General features: G+C 48.5%; 6 protein-coding genes; 4 read left to right on the top strand and 2 right to left on the bottom strand.

The window, feature by feature from the left end:
• Positions 1-1,181: 1,181 nt before the first annotated feature.
• On the bottom strand, positions 1,182-4,966 carry GSBLH_T00000670001 (uncharacterized protein; the record flags this gene model as incomplete). XM_013038911.1 has 10 exons in its annotated part: positions 4,873-4,966; positions 4,775-4,840; positions 4,655-4,741; positions 4,495-4,625; positions 3,910-4,464; positions 3,646-3,880; positions 1,880-3,613; positions 1,671-1,850; positions 1,358-1,637; positions 1,182-1,327 (listed from the first exon to the last, which is right to left on the bottom strand). The coding sequence occupies exons 1-10, from the start codon at positions 4,912-4,914 to the stop codon at positions 1,182-1,184; spliced, it is 3,456 nt and encodes a 1,151-aa protein (XP_012894365.1). The 5' UTR covers positions 4,915-4,966.
• A 293-nt stretch (positions 4,967-5,259) lies between these two features.
• GSBLH_T00000669001 (uncharacterized protein) lies at positions 5,260-6,617 on the top strand. XM_013038910.1 has 8 exons: positions 5,260-5,315; positions 5,348-5,505; positions 5,541-5,680; positions 5,713-5,958; positions 5,989-6,208; positions 6,240-6,311; positions 6,344-6,394; positions 6,424-6,617. Exons 1-8 carry the CDS (start codon positions 5,279-5,281, stop codon positions 6,559-6,561), a joined length of 1,062 nt encoding a protein of 353 aa, XP_012894364.1. The 5' UTR covers positions 5,260-5,278; the 3' UTR covers positions 6,562-6,617.
• A 49-nt stretch (positions 6,618-6,666) lies between these two features.
• On the bottom strand, positions 6,667-8,274 carry GSBLH_T00000668001 (uncharacterized protein; the record flags this gene model as incomplete). The annotated part of the gene is made up of 6 exons (XM_013038909.1): positions 6,667-6,878; positions 6,909-7,124; positions 7,153-7,783; positions 7,820-7,941; positions 7,978-8,105; positions 8,135-8,274. The coding sequence occupies 6 exons, from the start codon at positions 8,272-8,274 to the stop codon at positions 6,667-6,669; spliced, it is 1,449 nt and encodes a 482-aa protein (XP_012894363.1).
• A 521-nt stretch (positions 8,275-8,795) lies between these two features.
• On the top strand, positions 8,796-9,918 carry GSBLH_T00000667001 (uncharacterized protein; the record flags this gene model as incomplete). XM_013038908.1 has 6 exons in its annotated part: positions 8,796-8,889; positions 8,932-9,093; positions 9,125-9,211; positions 9,242-9,469; positions 9,501-9,658; positions 9,691-9,918. The coding sequence occupies 6 exons, from the start codon at positions 8,796-8,798 to the stop codon at positions 9,796-9,798; spliced, it is 837 nt and encodes a 278-aa protein (XP_012894362.1). The 3' UTR covers positions 9,799-9,918.
• Positions 9,919-10,129: 211 nt separating this feature from the next.
• On the top strand, positions 10,130-11,701 carry GSBLH_T00000666001 (uncharacterized protein; the record flags this gene model as incomplete). Its single annotated transcript, XM_013038907.1, has 1 exon — positions 10,130-11,701. One exon carries the CDS (start codon positions 10,130-10,132, stop codon positions 11,699-11,701), a length of 1,572 nt encoding a protein of 523 aa, XP_012894361.1.
• A 982-nt stretch (positions 11,702-12,683) lies between these two features.
• On the top strand, positions 12,684-13,465 carry GSBLH_T00006100001 (uncharacterized protein; the record flags this gene model as incomplete). The annotated part of the gene is made up of 5 exons (XM_013038906.1): positions 12,684-12,829; positions 12,860-12,920; positions 12,951-13,098; positions 13,131-13,370; positions 13,401-13,465. The coding sequence occupies 5 exons, from the start codon at positions 12,684-12,686 to the stop codon at positions 13,463-13,465; spliced, it is 660 nt and encodes a 219-aa protein (XP_012894360.1).
• Between the last annotated feature and the right edge of the window lie 7,727 nt (positions 13,466-21,192).

Here is a 21,192-nt window from a genome sequence, read left to right as displayed (position 1 = left end):
CCATCATTCGCATCAAACAGTTGTCTACTAAAACGCGTCCGACAACAATATCATGTACCAACGTAAAGTTTACAGTCCTAGAAAACACGAAAAGATCCTATTGTTAAAGATGAGAAAGGAAGCAACCGCAGAGTCAATATGTCTCCACATTCTGTTTTTTTCGACTTTGTTGTTCACATATTGGTTGATTTCGCTGCTTGTAGATAGATTGGTAATTGGGACAATGTTTGTTTCGCGAACGCGCATCGCTACCTCGTACTAGACGTGATGCTTATCGAGTGTGACAACAATTGGGTAGATTGGACGCTGCTTCAAGCTTTTCAGCGTCAAAAACAATCGTGATGTGAACAAAATATCGCTGTTCACGTATCCAATGTGCACAGAATTGTAGAGAATCCGCGTTACCTCTAAAATGGGCTGAATAAAGGGAAGGCCGAAGCGATTGCACCTAGGTGAGAACAGGAGAGAAACAAGAAAACGATGTGTTTGTGACGACTGTGTGGCCTAGAGAAGTGGCGTACGAAACTACAAGGGGGGAAGAAGTGAAAATCACAGTGTGACAGTCAAACTCCTTTGCATACACAGAAAGCATATGCATCGTATTCTTCACTTCTACGAGAATACTGTCCTTTGAATTAAAAAAAAGATTTTACAAACATACGGCGTTGGTATCGTAAGTCATTGCAAACACAACCAAAAAATCGCGACTAGCATTCACATAATTGATCACCTTTTGCGTAGATACATTGAAGTAGCCAGAATTCGACAAAACATCAAAAACAGAGGCTGCATTGTGGTTTCGATCACTACGCAATTGACTACTTTGAAATGCACTCGTGTATATAGATCTTTTTGGAATTGGAAGCAAATTGCTTTTTCTTCCAAAATCAACATATCTCCAAAGGTTTCCAACTTTTTCATATGGTTTCTATCGAATAAGAGTATAAAAAGGGGTTTACATTGAAACCGATCGAAAGGTCGATAAAGAGGTACACAACAAACAAAACCAATGCGACAACAATCATGGTATACCTGCTTATTGCATAGTTCCTCATTTTCGAAGTATAGACAAACCAATTCTAAGTCTCTGCTATCAATCCTCTTCGAATCGTACTTATTTTTGTACGTACCACACTCCCATCCATCCCTTCCTCGAATCTCTCACACCCCTTGCGATTGCTTCAACAAACACCCCAACAAGAAATCTTTTCCACATCAAACGCCACCTTAATATTCATCGCCGCGAGCTCGTTCACCAGATACCGCGTCACATACGGCATGGGCACCAAATGGCACGTCGTGCTGGTCTTGCACACATGGCACACCACTACACCTCACTCTCCTTCCCCGTTTCCACTCTTCGGCACGCGCGAGCTGAGCGTGGCGGCTTCCTGCTGAGTCATGGGCTTGGCGGTGGCGGAGAGCATGCTTCCGCACTTATCGCAGATCACTGCGAGATGGCGATCCGACGAGTTCAGCAGTCGCTCGTGCAGCAAAAACGACGCGCCGTGCGCAATGATCGAGTCGCGCTCCATCTCTCCGAACCGGATTCCGCCGTGGCGCTTGCGGCCCTTCAGCGGCTGGCGCGTGAGCTGGTTGATCGGTCCGTTCGCTCGCACCTGCGACTTGTCGCTCACCTAGAAGAACTCAGCGGGGCGTTCGAGGACTACCATGTGGCGCAGTCGCTGATAATAGACCACGCCGATGTAGATGTCCGCCTCCAGCAGGTCGCCCCAGATGCCCGAGTACAGCGGCTCGCTGCCGTAGTAGTTGAACCCCGCCGCCTTCAGCTGCTCCCCGAAGAAGTCCACCGCGCACTGCTTCTCGCTGAACTGGAACGGCGTGGCGTCCTAGAGTCGACTCTCCCGCGGGGATCTACCATGTACTGTCCGTGGAGCGCGCCGGACTTGCCGGCCATGGACTCGATGAGCATTCCGATGGTCATGCGGGAGGGGAAGGCGTTGGGGTTGATGATGCAGTCGGGCGTGATGCCGGAGGCGGTGAAGGGCATGTCGATCTGCGGCCACAGCACGGAGAGCACGCCCTTCTGCCCGTGCCGCGAGGAGAACTTGTCGCCCACCACCGGGTTGCGGTTGTACCGGAACTTGATGTTCACGCGCTGCACGCCCAGCGCGGGGTCGCCGTCGAGGATGCGGACCTCGTCCACGTACGCGGGCTCCGAGGAGTCGTGGAAGCGCAGCGAGGTCTTCCCCGTCTCCGTGTTGTACACCGCGCAGATCGCGTCGCCCTTCTGCACGAACAGACCGATCGGCGGCAGTCCGTCGGGGTCCAGCCGCAGCGCCGAGGGGTTGCTGGAGGCGATGGCCTCCCGCGGGGGGCGCTTGAAGATGAGGGACTTGGTGGCGGGGTCCTTGGGGTCGACGAGGTCGATGTCGTGGCTCTTGTAGACGGAGGCGTGGGCGAAGCCGCGCTCGAAGGAGGACTTGTTGAGGATCATGGCGTCCTCGAGATCGTAGCCCGTGTAGCTGATCACCGCCACCACGCTGTTCATGCCCTGCGGGTACGAGTCGAACAGGAACTCTCGGTACAGCGCGTTGTGCACGATCGGCGCCTGCGGCGTCTGCAGACGGTACATCTTGGTGTCGGTGCGGTGCGTCCAGGACAGCCCCGGCGTGCCCATCGTCTGCTTCCCCATCTGGCACTGGTACATGTTGCGCGGACTCTGGTTGAAGTCCGAGAACGGCGTCAGCGACGCGATCAGTGACAGCATGTTCGCCGGCGAGACCTCGATGTGCGTCGTCACGCCCTTCCGGATATCTTCCTCCACGCACGCGATCTCCAGGTACACTTGCTCCAGCGGACCGATCCACTCCGTCTTTCCGGTTCCCAGGTGCCGCACCGGCCGCTGCATGCGCGCCGCGTCCGTGCTCAGGTACACGCACGGCCACGGACCGCCCTGCTCCCCCGCGGGGACGCACACGATCTCCAGGCAGGCGGGGAGCTTGGCCCCGTCGAGCTTGAGCAGCCGGAGCTGGTCGCAGAAGGCGGCGGCCTGGGCGGCGAGGACGCGGCCGAGCAGCTGGCCGTTGAAGAACACGGGGACGTAGTGGTTGCCGTAGACGAGCGGGGAGTCGGCGGGGACCAGGCCCAGCGCCTGGCAGAGCCGCGCGAGCTGGGGGGCGGGGACGACGTCGGTGGTGATGGAGCAGGTGGCGGTGAGGTGGTTCAGCAGGCCGCAGGGCGCGCCGTCGGGCGTGTGCACGCAGCAGAGGAAGCCCCAGGAGTCGGGGAGCAGCTTGCGCGGCTGCGTGGTCTTCATCTCGGTGAAGAACTGGCCGCGGTGCACGGAGCGGAAGTGGGAGAGGTAGCGCCAGTGGTTGAGCTTCTCGGCGACGATCGTGTAGCCCGCGGCCTGCTGGAGATCGAGTCCTGTGGAGGAGATGATATTGCCCGTGGCGAGGAGATAGTAGGCCTTCTTGCCGATGTCGGACTGCCGGTCCAGCGCCTTCTTGATCCACGCCGTGTCGTAGAGGTCGATCTTCTCCTTGTGCCGATCGACTTCGCGCGCGATGTTCTGGCGCACGCCGATCAAAAACTCCTCGAGCTTCTCCTTGAGGAACATGCACATCAAGTGGCCGCCGAGCAGGAGCTCCTACGCATCACCCCAAAAAACAGAAAGGAGACGTGGTTCATGAGCGAATCGGCGTTGTCGGGCGGGATTTCCTTGTTGGCGAGCTTGTAGAGCTTGCTGATCATCTCCAGCAGCAGCGCGAACTTCGCTTCGTTCGACTTCAGATGCACCAGGATGTACCGCTTCAGCAGCTCCTCGCCCACCTCCACGTCGCTGTACCGCGACGACATGTACAGCAGGATGCGGAACCGCGAGCCCAAATACGCCAAGCACTCGCGCCGCGTGGTTCTGCGCTCGATCCGCTCCCTCACTCCTACAAGTGCATGTTCTTGCTCTCGCGCAGCAGCAGCTCCAGCCGATCGCTCAGGAACGTGTTGTTCGAGTCGCCCCGCATCAGCTGCTCGTAGATCTCGCGGTCCGAGCAGTCCTTCAGCGCTTTCAGGATCAGCACCACCGGCACGAGGAACTCCTGCTTGCGGATGAACCAGCGCAGCGTGCAGCGGCCATCGCGGAGATAGTGCAGCGTCACCGTCATCGAGGACATGTCCTCGCGCACGCACTTCATCTGGCAGCCCAGCGACGTGTACTCCGGGCCTCGTTTCGTGAACGACGGACGGTCCAGCGCCACGATGATGTGCCGACGCGTCACTTGCAGCAAGCGGATCATTCGCTCCAGCCCGTTGCAGATGAAATAGCCGCCCAGCTCGTACACTTCTTCGCCGCAATTCACGCGCTCCGCTGGCGTCATCCGGCTCAGGTGGCAGCGGTTCGAGCCCACCATGATGGGCAGCTGGCCCAAGTTTCGCTCAGTAACCACGATTTGGCCGTCATTCACTTGATGAGCGACATACGCGATGAGAGGGGAGGTGTAGCTGAAAATGAGGAATGGGACAGAGATATACGAGATTCCACGCTCTCGACACTCGTGAGGGAGGAGACGCGTCTCGCTCGAGCCATCCTCCTTGATTGGATAGCCGATCTTCACATCCTGGATCCAAATACGGAGGACCTGTTTGTTATCCGGGTTCTCGACCTAGAATCAATGGAATGCAGCGTAGAAACCTCCAGAGGGAAGATATCGCGGACGGCGAGAGACAAACCCTTGTCCAGCATGAAATTGTATGACTCAATGTGGAAGCGTACCAAATCCTATACAAATTATCAGCCACAATAGCGTCCCACCTTTAATCGCTCCGAGTCCTCTTTTGGAATCGAACCGGGTACTCGAGACGGTGTATTTGCATATGTCTATCGAGTTACTGGGTGGACAAACGAATCACTTGGGGCACTGTAGGTCTTGGACTGTATTTACTCTCACTCATTGATATTTCAGTAAAATTAGTATTCGCAAACTAAAAGACAATTTCGAGTGAGAATAAACGAAAGAGCTAAATTCTGGGTGACGAGTAAAGAGCGAATATTCCTAGAATTATGCGTAGAACCATTTGAAATGGGTGGAAAAGCATGGGCAACACTGCAGAGCGTGTAACCAAATAACAAGGTGATGGAAAAAAGGATTGCGCATTGCATCGTTAACAAATATTCATTACGAATCGATCACAATAAAAGAAAGCACGCAGAAAAAACACGATATCCCTTCGTTTAAAACGTTATGCAGCGACGTAGGATGGCAGAAAACGACCCAATTTTTCTTGTGGATACACTTTCAAAGATTATTTATAAAAAATGAAAACGTTAGAGCAGTGCACCCAAGAGGAGCGAGGTAGGACACTCAGTAGGAAGTTGATCCCCTAGACGAGCTGATGTCGTTTGATGTGAACCCTATTTCTCCTCAGAAAATGGAGTACATCAATGAACTCCGGAGAAGAAGCCAGGATCTACTTGATTCGTACAATTATCCCGACTACATTACTTGTGATATCGAATTATTGCGCTTTGTGCGGGGATTCATGGTAGGATGGCTTGTATAATTGAAGTAAGGACGTAGTTTAACATTGACGAGGCTACAGAAGCTTTTCGTAAGATGCTTATTTGGAGAAAGGAGCAGAACGTGGACGCCTATTTTGAGAAGGTGAAGGAAGTGAATTTCGATATTCACAAGGTTCCTTACGCCGATGTATTTGAACCGTTCTTATTTTGATTCTTCCCGTAATGCGCAGCTTGTTCCACACGAGTTATCACCACAAGGAAGACAAGGAAGGCCACTTCATCGACATTCGTCTTCTGGGATCGGTGAATGTGAACGGAATCATTTCTCGTCCGATCGAGGAGTGGATCGACTACAATATCTACACCCTGGAGTGGCGTATCTACCTGCTCAACAAGCTCAGCGCGGAGACAGGCAAGCTTCAGCGTCTGTGCTGCATCCAGGACTTGAAAGGCGTCGGCATGCACATGATTTCTCCGTTTCCACGATCGTGCGGATTGACGTGTAGAACGCTCATCAAGTATATGAAGGCGATGTCGTCGGTGACTTCGCACAACTACCCCGAAACAATGCACAAGTCCTTCATCACGAACGCTCCCGGAATCTTCTCCTCGCTGTGGTCGATCGCCAAGCCCATGATGCATCCCCGCACCGTGAACAAGTTCACGATTCTCAAGGGCGACTATCAAGAAGAGCTCTACAAGTACATCCCTGTCCAGAACCTCCCTGTTTGGATTGAAATCGTTTGACGATGTCTAGGCGTATCTGGGAGGAATTTGCCATTGTGAGGAAGGCTGCTTGTGCTGCTTGAAGAACGAGGAGAACTTCAAGGTAGGAAGGAATGAGCGAGGCGTGCGATGCAGATCCCCGTTTCGAAGTTCTTCACGATGCCGGTCGAGGTGAAGGCAGGGAGCGTCGTGGAGTGGCACTGGACCCTGGAGAGTGGAAACATCAACAATATCGTGCGGTTCAAGGCGAACGGGAGCGAGCAGGAGCAGGAAGTGTACAAAGGCGAGCGAATCACGAACCACAAGGGAAGCTTCACCGTGTCGGAGGACGGAACGATCTCGTTCTTTTTTGATAACTCCTTCTCGTGGCTGGCCAGCAAAGTGGTCCTGGGAATGATAGATATTCATTCGTGTGTTTGTGCCAAACAATCCAACCCAACCCAACCCTTCTTTTTTCTCTACATGCGGAACAGCCCGAACTCCGTATCCGCAATCTCGCGATTGTGCACCGCCGCCAGACTCAGTCCCAGCACTCGTCGCGTGTCTTTGTACGGAATCACGCCGTCGTCCCACAGCCGCGCCGTGCTGTACAAATACCGACTTTCTCGATCGTATTTCTCCAGAATCGGTTTCTTAAACGCTTCTTCCTCCTCCGCGCTCCACGTCCCGCCTACGCCTCGCCCTTCTCCTCCATTCTCACCTCTCCGCTCGATCGCATCGCGCTTCACCGTGCTCAGAACCGTCGCCGCCTGCATTCCGCCCATCACCGAAATCCGACTATTCGGATACATGTACAGAAAACGCGGCGAGAAGGCGCGGCCCGCCATTCCGTAGTTCCCAGCGCCGTAACTGCCGCCAACGATGAGAGTGATCTTCGGAGACTGCGTGGTGGAGACCGCGTTGACGAGCTTCGCGCCTAGATCGAACGCCTGGAAGATCACGACCGTGCTTCGCGATGCCTTGGCGCTCGTACTCGCTTCCGATCATGAATCCCGTGATGTTTTGAAGGAAGAGAATCGGGATTTTGCGCTGCGAGCACAGCTCGATGAAGTGCACCGCTTTCAACGTCGATTCGGAGAAGAGAATGCCGTTATTCGCTACGATCCCCAGCGGCATATTGTACAGCGACGCGAAGCCGGTCACCATCGTCGGTCCGAACTCCTTCTTGAACTCCAAAAATCGGCTTCCATCCACGATCCGCGCGATGAGTTCCCGCACATCGAAGCTCTTCTTCGTGTCCTTCGGAATGATCCCCGCGATCTCCGCGCAGTCAAACAGCGGCTCCTCCGCTGGCGTCTCCGAGAACGCGGCGCTCGGCTTCAGATTGCAGTGCTGGATGATTTCGCGGCAGAGATCGCACGCCTCGCGCTCCGAATCCGCCACGTAGTCCGTCACGCCGCTCAGACGCGAGTGCACGTCCGCGCCGCCCAGGTCTTGCGCTGAGATCTCTTCGCCTGTGGCCGCTTTGACCAGAGGCGGACCGCCCAGGAAGATGGTTCCATTCCCGCGGACCATGATGGTCTGGTCCGACATGCAGGGAACGTAGGCGCCTCCCGCGGTGCAGGAGCCGAAGACCTGAGAGGGTAAAGAAGAAGAGGTGAAAGGACGTACGATGGAGATCTGGGGGATTTTCTTGGCGGACATGGTGGCCTGGTTGTAGAAAATGCGGCCGAAATGGTCGCGATCGGGGAAAACGTCCGCTTGGGTGGGGAGATTGGCGCCGCCCGAATCGACTAGGATGAGAAAAAAAGGAAAAGAGAGAGGAGTACCCATGTAGATACAGGGAAGATTGTTTTGCTCGGCGATTTCTTGGGCTCGCAGATGCTTTTTGACTGTGATGGGGTAGTACGTTCCACCCTTGACGGTGGCATCGTTCGCTACGATCATGCACTGGTGACTGGAGAATACGAACACAAAGCAAAATACCCGTGAATCTGGCCAATTCCTGTCACGATCCCACCGCTTGCCACTTCCTCCTTGTAGAGTCCTTCTCCAGCGAGAGAAGAGAGCTCCAAAAACGGAGAGCCAATATCTAACAAACTTCCGATTCGCTCACGAGGCAGCATCTTGCCTCGTTTCCGGTGCTTTGCGATCGACTTTTCATCGCCGCCTACAGTAAGAGTTGCAGAAAATGCACACCCTTGACCACCTTTTGAAGAAGAGTTAAATATTCCGTTTCCAATGATTTGTTCCACTCGGAATTAGTCTGATAAGCAAGAAAAGAGTAGAGATACCTTAAAGTCCTCGGATAACACATCCACACTACTTGAAAGCACTGTAGATGCATATCGCAGAGAACGCTTTGAAGAATATCGAAGTCCGCGTAATAGAGGCAACATCACAGTTCACGGATGCTCTCTGTGTTTCACTCTAGTCAAAAAGCAAACGAACAGATTAGAACTGTTTGTTCTTTGCAAGAATAATCGAAAAAGAACAGGGGCGCATAGTTATCAAGCACTACTTTACTATTTGCATTATTTCTCCTTTGTCTCATATTCGAGGTCTGTTCAGTCTATTATCATTGTAGGTTGTGCTCCTTCTCGCTGCTCGTTTAATGCATTGGATTTCTCTAACAAAGGTCTTGTAGATGGCTCAAGCCGTGAATGCTCTTGGAAAGGTGCTGAAGTATGGTGTAGCTACCGGTTTAGTTTGTTGGATTGGTTATGAGTCCCTTTACAACAGTAAGTTTTTTGTTTTTCGTTTTCGTCTCTTACCTCTTTTAGTTGATTCTGGTCACCGTGGTGTTATCTACAACCGTATTGGCGGTATTCAGAATAAGATTATTCCTGAAGGAACTCACTTCCTGATTCCTTGGTTCCAGCGTGTCTACAAGTACGATATCCGTACGCAGCCCAGAACAATGACTTCTCTTACTGGAACAAGAGGTTTGTACATGCCCTTTTAACTGACTTCCAGATCTGCAGATGGTGAACATCTCTCTTCGAGTTCTGTGCCATCCCTCGATTGAGGTCCTTCCAAACACATACAAGGAGCTTGGTCTGAGTATCTTTTGGTTTCGCACTTCATGCGTAGACTGGAACGAGCGTGTGATGCCCTCCATTGTGAACGAAGTCCTGAAGCAAGTGATCGCCCAGTTCAACGCCTCTGCCCTTCTGACTCAGCGAGAGCAAGTCAGCCGTTTAATCCAGCGCAATCTGATCGAGCGAGGCCGCGAGTTCGGCATCATCATCGATGATGTGGCCATTATCGATTTGGCTTTCGGCCGTGAGTTCACCAACGCCGTCGAAGCCAAGCAGGTCGGTAGGACGCAAGTGCGTTGTATGAGATGCAGCCCAGCAGGAGGCGGAGCGCGCGAAGTACGTGGTGGAGCAGGCGAAGCAGGACAAGAAATCCACGATTATTCACGCAGAGGGAGAGGCCAGATCGGCAAAGCTGATCGGAGAGGCCATGAAGAACTACCCGGGATTCATCGAGCTGCGTCGCATTGATGTAGGGGCGAAGGAAGGGAGTGAGGTGTGCAGGCCGCGAAGGAGATTGCAGCCACGATCGCCAGATCGAACAACCGTGTGTATTTGTCTGCAGAATCGCTGCTGTTGAACGTGATGAGCGATACTGGAGCCTATGAGTAGGGGAGAGAGAAGGGGAATGAGGTGTAGACGAATGTCGCTAGAAACGAATAATGAAGCTTCTGCTGAAGCGAAGGCCGAGGCAAAAGCGGAGACAGAAATGGCTTGGTAAAGTATGGGATTTTCGTGTTTGTTTGCTTATAATGTGTTTTTTTTAATTTGCGTGAGTATCTATAGACTCGTTAGGATGATAGAATCCGCATAGGCTATAATAATAATAATAATAATAATAGTAAAAAGAATAAAAAGAATATTAACTGATAGGACTCAATAGTAAACACCCAGTTATAGCTAGTAATAATAATATATAAACCAAATCCATTTTTATCTATTTATGACGATTTACTGTGGAATTGATTTAGGAACATCATTCTGCTGTGTATATTATTTGAAGAATGGAACTATGAAGGTCTTAACCATGGATGACGGAAAACATGCTTTTCCTTCTGTGGTTAATTACCGAGACGATGGATCTGTGCTTGTGGGCGCTTCAGCACTGAGAGCAGGGGATATCGCAAAAGGGAAAGTTGTTATGAATTGGAAACGTTTATTTGGTAAAGACTACGACGAGGATTATAAGAAGAATGTTGAGTTATCATGCAGAGCAAATGTGATAAATAATAAAGGAAAATATGCGTTTTCTGTTCCTTCTCGTGATTATCCCATTTCTCCCGAAATGGTTTGTTCTGAAATATTGAAATGGATCCACAAGAAGATGCTAGTGATTGCTGAAGGTGATACCATTGAGTATTGCATCACACTTCCTGCTGCCTATTCTATTCAACAAAAAATGTCCATGCATACAGTAGTGGATATATCTGGAATCAATTGTAACATAAAGTTTGTTACTGAACCAGCAGCTGCTGCTGTATCTTATAGTATCGAAAATAAGATTAACGATGGCTACATACTTGTATATGATTTAGGAGGAGGTACTTTTGATGCTTCCATACTAAAGATTGAAAATCGACACTACAAAGTATTAAAATGGAATGGGAACATTGATATTGGAGGAGAAAAATTCAATATGGAAATTCTACATTGGGTAAATCGGAGATTCCGAGAAGATATAGACGAATATCTATTACCTGAAACTGACAATGAAAGAAATGATGCTAAATTTATTCGAGCTCAAATGTTATTGCTCGATCAATGCTGTGAAGCCAAGACTCGGCTCACATCTGAATCTTTAACTGAAATCGATATTGGTCAGTACTTTAAATCTCTGTACAAGAAATCTAAAAACGGAACTCAAATCGAAGAAGAGGAAGATATTGATGAGCAGGATATGACATTTGCGATAGATCGTACAACATTTAACAGTCTTATTGAAAATCATATCAATTCTACACTTCAAACCGTGCGTGCTTGTCTTTCTGATATCAGTATGGATATGAATAACATTTCTTATATTGTGATGGTAGGAGGATCGAGTCAAATCCCGTTTGTTTATGACGCTTTATGTAATGAGTTCGGTCAAGATAAAATTTCGCGTGCTGTAAACTGTTCTGAATGTGTGGCTAGCGGTGCAGCTCTGTTTATCGCAAGTAGAGACATCATGGATGTTACTATAACGGAGTGTGCTACACGTGATGTCTATATCAGCACGCGTCCTGGCCGTTATAGATGCATGATAAAAGCGGGAAGTGAGATTCCAGCAGAAGGACAATACAAGTATTATCTCAGTGAAGACAATATTGGCTATGCAACTGCTATGATCTATGAGAATAGTGCTGATGGAGAATCATATGAACCCGTTGGAGAGATGGTGATCGAAGACGAATCTTTGATAGGAAGGAGAGTTGATCTGATATACAAGTTCCGACTTGAGAGTGATTTTAAACTTACAACATCATTTTCGGAAGGAGACAATGTTTTGGATGAAAGAGAAATACAGGTATCATAGCTTTTTTGGTTACTTGTTTGTTGGCAATGTTTGTTTGCATGACATTTTGGTAAATATTCTATCTTGATGTATCGAGAAGTTATATTGTCGACTTCGCTTAAAGAAAACACATTGAATATGTGGGATGTTCACTCCTGTAGTAACATCTTCGAGTTCAAGGAAAATTATGGAATAAAGAATGGTAAGTGAATTTACAGACTGTGGAATAGTTAGGCACTGCTCTGATTAACATTCCGAACCGAAATAGCGATATTGGCGTATTCCAGCAAAGCATTTACTCGATTCAAGTACTACTAATCTGTTGTCTTCTATGCAGTCAACAAAGCCAGTCATCACGACATGGAAGTACGGGAAGCAGGCTCCTTTGTTTCGAAACTCTACGGGAGAACGTGTAATTTTATATTGAATAATTTATAAAGATGACGTGTCTGTGTAGTTCTCCAGATGGAGTTTACCTGTTTGGAGGTAGTATTTCCGGAAAACTGTATAATTTCTGTTTGGTTATTCACAAGATATGTTTGGTGCTGCAGTAGCGGAGACTTGCTTTCCATAGTAGATGTTCATTACAAGGTATATTCGTTCACTGCTACCTATGTAGGCTGTGACTGTGATTCGTTGCGCTCAAGATATGAGTTGTCTCATTACGGCTGGTGATGTGAGTGTATTGCCCGTCATGAACGATAGGATGGACTTATCCGTCAATGGAATTTAGCAGAGTTGATAGGCGGTCTGGATGATGTGAACCGTGCAATTAAACCACTGTGGACAGTCAGCGACCACGCATTAGGAGTAACAGATCTCGCACTTGGTTCAGGAAGTTTTTCTTTTGCTCTTTGTTTATCTGCAGTGTATCTGCTCTCCAGCAGTATGGACAAAACCATTCGAATTTGGAGTTTGTTTGCTCATCGTCTGCTCTGCACAATCTCCACCCCCTCCCCGATCCATTGCGTATCACTCTCTTTTTCTAACAAAATAGCTCGTTATGAATCACGCAGAAAATCGCTGCTATGCCGGCGGCGCCGACGGCGCGATCTACATCGTCGATCTGAGCGTCCCTTTGGAATCCAGCGTGCTGGCAGGGAAGGAAGGCGTGTCGTCGATCTCTGGCCATTCCGGCGCGATCACCGCGTTTGATTGGAGCGAGAGAATGACGTGAAGGTGCTGCATCACAGGAGATGACTCGAAGGTTCTGACGGGAGGCCAGGATGGGCGCGTTTTGGTAGTGAATGAAAGGGAGAATGAGGAGCAGGTGTGGGATGCGGAGACGATGCAGGTGCTGCGAGAGTACAAAGGAAGCAATGCGTCGTCGAAGATGAATTTGGGAGGGAAGGAGGATGGATCGGACAAATCGATTGTGTTTCTGTGTGCCATTCCGTACCCCACGCTTTTGTTCGACAGTGCGACAGACAGATGGAGAGTTGATGGATAGACGAAAACACGCTCTATCCAGTGCGTGCTTTGAAGAAATACCGCATTTCGAAGATCGACGACTTCGAGCCGGTTTTGTGCTTGAATCCCATCCAATCTGCGGAGGAGTCGAGTCGTTTTGTGGGCGTCGCGCAGAGCGCAGAGGGAAACAAGGCCTTCTCGGTCGTCGAGACGACGTCGAAGAAAGAGAGCGCGGAGGAAGCGCTGCGGAAAGAGAACGCGCGACTGAAGGAGCTGGGAGGTAGGGTTGTCTGTATCGAATGACGGGCAGAACAGTGGAAATCGATCGCGGAGAGAGCGTTCCAGCAATTGATCACGAGCCAAAGCAAAGAATAACTCGTTCTTTTCACATGTTTGTAGTAACAAACAATCGCATAACCAACTCCGAATCTTACTTATCACCTACACTTCACGCTTTCCGTTGAAGAGAATACTTCTTCAAGCAGCACGGAATCCAAGTAGGACAAACACACGTTCTCACGCTCTACGATTTCCTCGGCCATATCCGCGAGCCTCGTCAGATTGTCCCTTCCCCATGAAGGACGTTTCTCGATCGAGCTGAGAAAGGGAAGGAAGTCGTGGAGCGATTCGGGAGAAGCGATGGAGATGATTCGAGAAAGAGAATCGATGATGATTGGCTCGTCCCATTCTTCACGAACGGCTCTCTTGAAAAAGGAAAAGAAAAGAGTGGAAAAGAGTGGATCTTGTTGCTCCTGAGACAGAGTCTCGCAAATCGAAACGATTTGAGAGAGCGATAAAACCGAACTCCACGTTTCAAGCAAGGAAAGAAACTCAGAAACGATGTGAGTATCACGCGAAATAGCGTATGGAAGCAATTCGAGAACTCGATCTGAAAAGCCGGAGATCGAAAGGAGCGGGAACGCTTTCCACAGCTGGATGGAATGGAGTTGAAGCCGGCTTTTCCAGCAAGGAAACAACCGAACCATCGAACACACAAACGACGAAGAAATCGAAAAAGTCGGCGCGAATTCAGTCAACAGCACGAGAAAAGAATCGATTAGCGTTTCATTCTCGCCTTCAGAGCGTTCGATTTCGCAAGTGGCTTCGTGAATCAGCGTCTCAAAAAGCGATTCTTTATTTGGTAACTGCTCGTAGACCGAAGTGAGTTGAGATAAAAGCGTAACTCGAACTTGCGTGGAGTAATGGCGAAGCAACGTTTGAATCAAAGGGAAGAGAGGAAAAGGAGGATTCGCTAGAAATCCGGGAAGAAGATAACAAACAAAAAGTGTTTGGAATAAAGGAATCGATTGGATTCGCTCCATTCCGGATTGGCGAATGATTTCCTGCTTCGTACTTTCGCTAGAAAGGGATTATCAAATATCAAAACGAACGGCACTTCAGCGAAATGGTTTTGCAGAATCGTTTGAATCAGAACTGCTTGTTTCTTCTGCATTTCTGCGGATTGTAACGGATTTGTGATCGCGGAGAGACTCGCAGACCATGGAAAGGAAGCCAACGCGTCCGAAATCCAAGGCGAGCAAAGCCGATAAACCTGCGTGAGCGTGATCAAAGCATCCTGCGATCGAAAGCAATCTTCTGCAGAGAGTTTCTGAAGCGCTTCTACAAACATGCACAACTGCTCGCAGATTTGCGGATCATTGGAGGAAGAGCAGACCTTCAAGACGACTTGCATCGTCTAGGAGTGAACGAAATCGCTCGAGAAAAACGCGGAGTAGTTCGGTGGAAACAACAATATGTGATTGCATTTGAGCGACTGCCCATTGGATGAGCGAAAGGAGAAGATTCGTTGGGAAATCTCCCAGTTTTAAGAAGGAACGAATCGCTGACAACGCTTCGTTTCGAACTGTTTGCTCTCCGGACCAGGAATGGATCCATTGAATCAAAAGAGCGATGTCTGTGGGAGAGATTTGGGAGAGAAGCGTGTGTGTGACGCGGTGGAATTGGAGAACGCTGGACAAAAAGTGGGAAAGAGACGTGGACGAAGTGGACGAAGTCAAGTAGAGCGATGTGACGGAGGAAAGAAGAGTAGAAGAAGCCGCAGAGGCTTCGGAAAGAGAGTGAGAATTCGAGTCGAAGGGATGTTGGAGCTGGAAGCAAAGAAGATGAAGAACGAGAGAAGCATTCTGATAAGAAGCAAATGAAAAATCAAACAGAAAGCGGGAGATGAAGAAGCGAAGGAAGCCACGAAAGAAAACGAAATTCCAAGTGGCTCAAAGATATTGAAAAGGTGGGAATCATGGAGAGAAACCGCGCTGTATGGAATGTGTGGCTGCATAGAAGAAGGAAGGAGTATTCCATGTCTTCACTCAACGAATCGTTACAGAGATGATCGCATAGACAGGGGAGAAGTTGTTGCAGAAACGTTTCGGAGATGAGTTTTCCGCCAAAATCGACGTAATAGGAGAGAAAGCGAACATCGATAACGAAAAAATCGTTTGATTGAAGGAGAGAAAGGATTTGCAGAAAGTGAGAGTCCGAAAGTATCAACTAAGTATTTAAATGTTGACTAAATCCTACGTGCTGACGATAGCATATCGAAACAAATAGTTCCAAATCTTTCTTCTCTAAATTAGACCCAAGGCATCGAAGTCGAGAATAAATGTTAAAAAATAGGTCTTCAATTTCCTGAAAATAAGATAGAAAACTCAATCTCGTACAACTTCACTTATCTTTCGAATGGGTATGGATACAGCACTTAAAGTGTTCAAAATCTGTAGTGCAACGGATTCTTCATCTTGGTCACCCGATCCATTCACCAGTTGCAAGAGAGTTCCAATAGAGCAACGACATTCTTGCCTTCGAAAGGAGTGAGCCTTCGGTGCAAGGGGATGTTTTTGCATTCACCAGTATGAGTAACAGTCTAATCGGAGAGGGGATATCAATAAAATGAAAATAGAAATAGGAGTTAGATAATCTATATGTTTAATTGAACAATGAATCGCGTTTGAGCTCAAAGAAAAACTAGTCATTCTCCAACAATGGGCAAAAAGCCACCGGAACATCGTTGCGAGACATGCGGAAGAAGTACATTTAGTTTAAATACAAAAGGAGAGTTGGTTTGCAGCAACTGTGGAACTGTGTCAAAAGTATGAATGTTTTGAAATCTATGATGCGACAGGAATCACACCAGGCGGTTGTTGAGGAGAATCTCAATGCGGTTGCCAAAGATTCCTTTGGTGTGGCTGTGAAACGAACCGTACAGTTGCAAAATTCTATTTAGCGTAGGGTGGAAAAAAGAAAACAAGGGGAAAGAAGGAAAAGGAGAGTCTGAAAATCTCTTTGCAGCGTTTGCTCTATATCACTCAAAATGTGTTAGTAAAACAAGTGGAAATCAAGTGATGGAGTTACGGGCAGATTCATGTCGTTCAGTTGTACATTCCGTGTCCAACAGAGTATGAAGAACTGTGCAAACGTATCTGGCTCCGTCTTCTCCTCTTTTCCAAGCCGTATCTATCCTCCTTTACGAATATCTATCCCTACACTCGTTCAAAACTGATTCGAAAAAGCGATGACTCTCTTTTCTCCAATGCTCCTTCAACCCCTCGCGATCCTCCTTCACTCATCCCTAGCTCGTTCCCCAATGCTTCTCAACTCGATGGGACACCGAAATCTCCGGAAGCAACTCAACCCGATTCTTCTTCTTCCATCGCTCCAAATTCGGCTCATCTCAAATCTCCTGAAGCCACTCAATCCGAGTCACAAACTTTTTCTGATTCGGCTCATCTCAAATCTCCTGAAGCCACTCAATCCGAGTCGCAACTCTTCAAAGATTCAGCCCGCATGGAAGATCCCGAAGCCACCCAATCGCAGACACAAGCGCCATCGCAGTTATTCCCAGATTCCTCGCATCTCAAATCCCCTGAAGCCACCCAATCGGAGTCTTTATTCCAGTCGCAGCTCTTTCCAGATACGTCGCGTGCTGACGATCCCGAAGCCACCCAATCCCAATCCCAATCCCAATCCCAATCCCAATCCCAATCCCAATCCCAATCCCAATCCCAATCCCAGCTTCTGTTCCCAGCAGCGAAACATATCCAAACGCAGCCACAGTCGCCCGATTCCTCGCGAACTCCCGAAGAAAGCCCGTCGCCGCGCGCGGTTCTCTCCTATTTCCGCTCGCTGTCGCAGCAACGCTCTTCGCAATCATCGCGTTCGCCTCCTTCACAGCGTTCTTTTGCATCCACTCTCCAAGCAGAACCAACAAACGCCTCCAGAAAACGACCCTCGAGCGATGATTCTTCCTCAATCAACTCGGCTTTTGTGAGCGGATTATCGCTCCCTGTGTTCATGCAATCGGCTCTCAAGCAGCTCTACGTTTCGAAAACGACAACGAAATCGGCGCAGTCTTCGCCCGACATCCGATCCAATCAATCTTCTCCAAAATCGAGAGAGCGAACGCCTCGAAAGTCGCCACGTCGCACCGTAAAACCGAACAAAATCAAATGGAACGACGAGGAAATCATCGTTTATGGAACCGACAAGAACTATTCATTCAGCGGCTATCAGCTTCGTCTCATTTCATTACTCGGAATTCTCTACGCTGCGTCGCGAATTCTTCGTCTCAGTTTCGTGGCACGCGATTTCGAATTGTAGAAGCAATCCGTCGTTTCGAATTAGAGCCGCTTTGAATGGATTGATTCCCTTTATTAACTGCCTGAGTGTGATGAATGAAGACGACATGTAGGGGTTTGCGCAAGGAATGAGCACAGAAACTATATCAAGCCTGTAAAGAAATGGTTTCTGAGGTCGGCGATTCCCACAGCTTCCCAAATCGAAGTAGAAGCCTGGCAGATTTGCCGAGAAGTCGGGTTTGTTTACACGACGCTGCCTGTCGTTCCGATTCTTCATCGATTTTCCTTCATTTTCCGGTTTCCTCCGCGAGTGTACGCTGCCAATCTTGCTTCTTCCGCTTAGGAGAGCGCTCTGTGAAGGTCTTCTCCGATCCGAAAGTGTCGAAATGATCGAGAACGCCGGCTTTCTTTCTTCTGACGAATTCCGAAGAAAGCGATCCAGCAGAGAAGTATATACAAATCGATCCAGATTCCCAGTAGAATGCATCGCTTCTCTCGCTGTGCGAGCAGAGCGACGTTTATCTGCTTGCTCTCTTGCTGTACGGGACGTTTATATGCCAGTCGGAGCAGGAAGTTCTCCAGCAATTACTGCAAGAACGGTCCGAGAACGGGTTTGGGTTAGAAGGCCAAATGTACATGTCACACACGTATCATCTCTGCGAGCTTTCCTGCAACGAGCTTTCCAAATTGATCCCGTACGATTTACTAAAGTGGTTGAATGCAGATGGATGGAAAGGGTGGTTCAAGTTTCCGTCCAAAACCCTGCGAATTCCCCGGAAAAAGAGGGTACAGTGATCACATATCCGTTGGTTCCTGTATCGAATAAGCCGTTTGGCGTGTATACTGGGTTGCGAGTAAGAGACACAGAGAAGGAGGTGAGAAGCAGAGCTATATGTTTGAGAATTTGTCGACGGTACAACAAGATTTGATTCGATTTGTCTCGAAACTGATGGGCATTTCAGTGAATTTGCTGTGTTCTCATATTCGGAGCGTGGAATTCCTTCTGCATTCTCGAGAGATGCAAGATTTGGAGCTTCGAAAGAGGCGGTTGCTGATGCTAAGAAAGAAGAAGCGATGAAGATTGTAAATAGACGTTATTTTAGGAACTGCGTGTTTTTTTAAAACAAAACATGGAGCATAAGATTTTCAACTTATTAAATCTTCATGTAGATTTTGTTCTTTGTCACAGCAATACCCACAAGACTCGTGCTACTAATGATCGAGTTATCGTGCGGAGAGAAGACATAGTAACTGCCAAACTCGCTATTGGCATAACCGAACGGCATTCCCTCAATGATTTCTCCCTTCGTGTTCGTGTAGATGGCTCTTCCAGGAGTCAGCTTTCTACCGGAAACCTTGAACATTCCGGCAAACTGAATCATGAGCTTGTTCTCCTCCACCTTGGTAACAATACCGACAGGTCTTGGGCGTCTCACTCCATGATGAATCAGCGCCGTTTTTTGCATTCCGGAATTCTGGTATTCCGCAATGATGAAATCACCGCCCATGGTTTCGCAGAGATCAAAGTAGTAATTTGTGAAACGATTACCGAAAGGTCTGCTAATGATGTAAGTGGGAGAAGTAGCCTGAATATCTTTAGCATCCGAGATTTCGGCCATAATCATATTGAGAGTCTGTGTAGCATCATCCTCATAGAAGACAGCGAACGTGTAGTAGTCCAACACTCTCAAATCCATTCGGTTCTCCCGAAGAATGGCGCCTCCGGTTTGGATATCCTCGTGCGATCCGAAATAGATTTCGTTCGTTTCGCGGTCAAAGCCAAGGACCACGGTCGTAATGCCCGACTCTTCAGCGAATGCCATAATAATGGAGTTGGGTCCCATGTTATCCATATCGAAATAGTTGTGTGATATGGTGAAAGGCATTAAGATCCAGTCTCCGAATTCAATGCTGTTATCATCAGCGATCGTGCACAGGCAGGCTCGCACAATGGGAAGCGTATAATTGACCTGGTACTGTCTTCCAGTGGCAGCAATCACGAAGTGCTTGTCATCCATTCCAGCAACTCCGTGATACTCAAAACGGTTGGTGGCCAGCGTCTCGGCATCCAGAGTAATAGAAGGACTCGTATCGGTGCCAGTCCAATGACCCAGACGAGTGTACAACTGGTATCCGTTCTCGTAGATCAGAACGAAGGTGTCGTTGTTCAGATTATCGGCATGAGGCCACTTGTCTTCATCGTTCACCAGAGCAGTGGGAGTTCCCTGATAGAAGAAGACACGGACACGCTGCTGTTGTCTCTCCACCTTAGCCGAGATAGGGAGCAACTCTCGAGAGCCCACAACGATGAAACGCTCTCGGCTCACACGAACAACATCATCCACTCTACGAATTTCTCCCGAGAGAGTAGGAGTAAGGGAGGTCTGGCTTACGTCAATGGCGTATCCGTCCATGTTGAACATCATAGCGTCGATGTATCCATCATAGACCAACATGGCCACATTGAAATCCAACTCACGAACTTTGACGTTTTTCATCTCATGTCCATCTGTACCAATCGAAATATTACGGTAGATCGTGGTTCCAGCTCCAGGGAAAGCATATCCCTGACGATCCAAGGACACAGGCATTCCTTCCTGGATTCCCTGCATGCGATCCCATGTAGGGAACTCGTAGTTGTAGATCTTCTCTTGGATTTTTGTCTAATCAGTTAGATACATATGACTTGCGTACAGCGCTGCAGAATCCAAGGCTGAACATACTGCAGATGAATGCAGCCAGCACAATAATGATGCTAATGTAGTAGCAGAGAGAGGTTCGAAGATCATGAGAGCGTTTCTTATGATCCATATCAGTGTATAGTAGGCTATCCATTCTTCACTTCCTATTAAAAATAATGACGATCTACATTGTCTAAACGCAAAACACAAGGATGAATGTCGTCGCGCCTTTTGTATAAAAGATTACTGTCCATTTGAGCCATCCCTTTTTTCCGACACACAAGACATCATTTGATTGGACGAAACAAAACACTGTGTATTGTTTATACACACATCGTTAAGATCAATTTGAACCTTTTCTCACTCAGGTACGTTCAGATCAAAGCAGAATCACCCGAAAACGCGTTATTTGATATGCATGCAAGGTCTCAAGACCATCCTCATCATGGGATATCGACAATTATTTGAACAAACCATTCAATAAAATACGAACTATCAATCAATTACATTAGCATAGGAGCCTTTCTACCCGGTAGAGGTCCAAACCGCTCAAGTGCCCGCACAAGACTGTTTTCCTCTACAACTAAACGCTCCGACGAGTGCTTACCCTTCTGCTTATACTTTCCGACACAACTGACAATCAGCTTAATCTCTCTTTCCAAAGTTGGATTGGTCGTATTCTTCTGGAGAACGTACAGCCGATTCAGATTTTGACTATTCGCCCCCAGAGCGCGAAGACCAGCATCTATTCATGAGAGACGACCAATGAAGCGACCTGTGGATAGGAGAATAAATAAAATCTGCAGGACGTTGCGCTTCCTTTCGATAT

The sequence above is a fragment of the Blastocystis hominis genome (genome assembly GCF_000151665.1).
Source record: "Blastocystis hominis, Singapore isolate B (sub-type 7) whole genome shotgun sequence assembly, scaffold_1".
Taxonomy (NCBI): domain Eukaryota; class Bigyra; order Opalinata; family Blastocystidae; genus Blastocystis; species Blastocystis hominis.
Note: the sequence above shows the minus strand (reverse complement) of the source record. Positions and strands in the feature narration are given on the sequence as shown.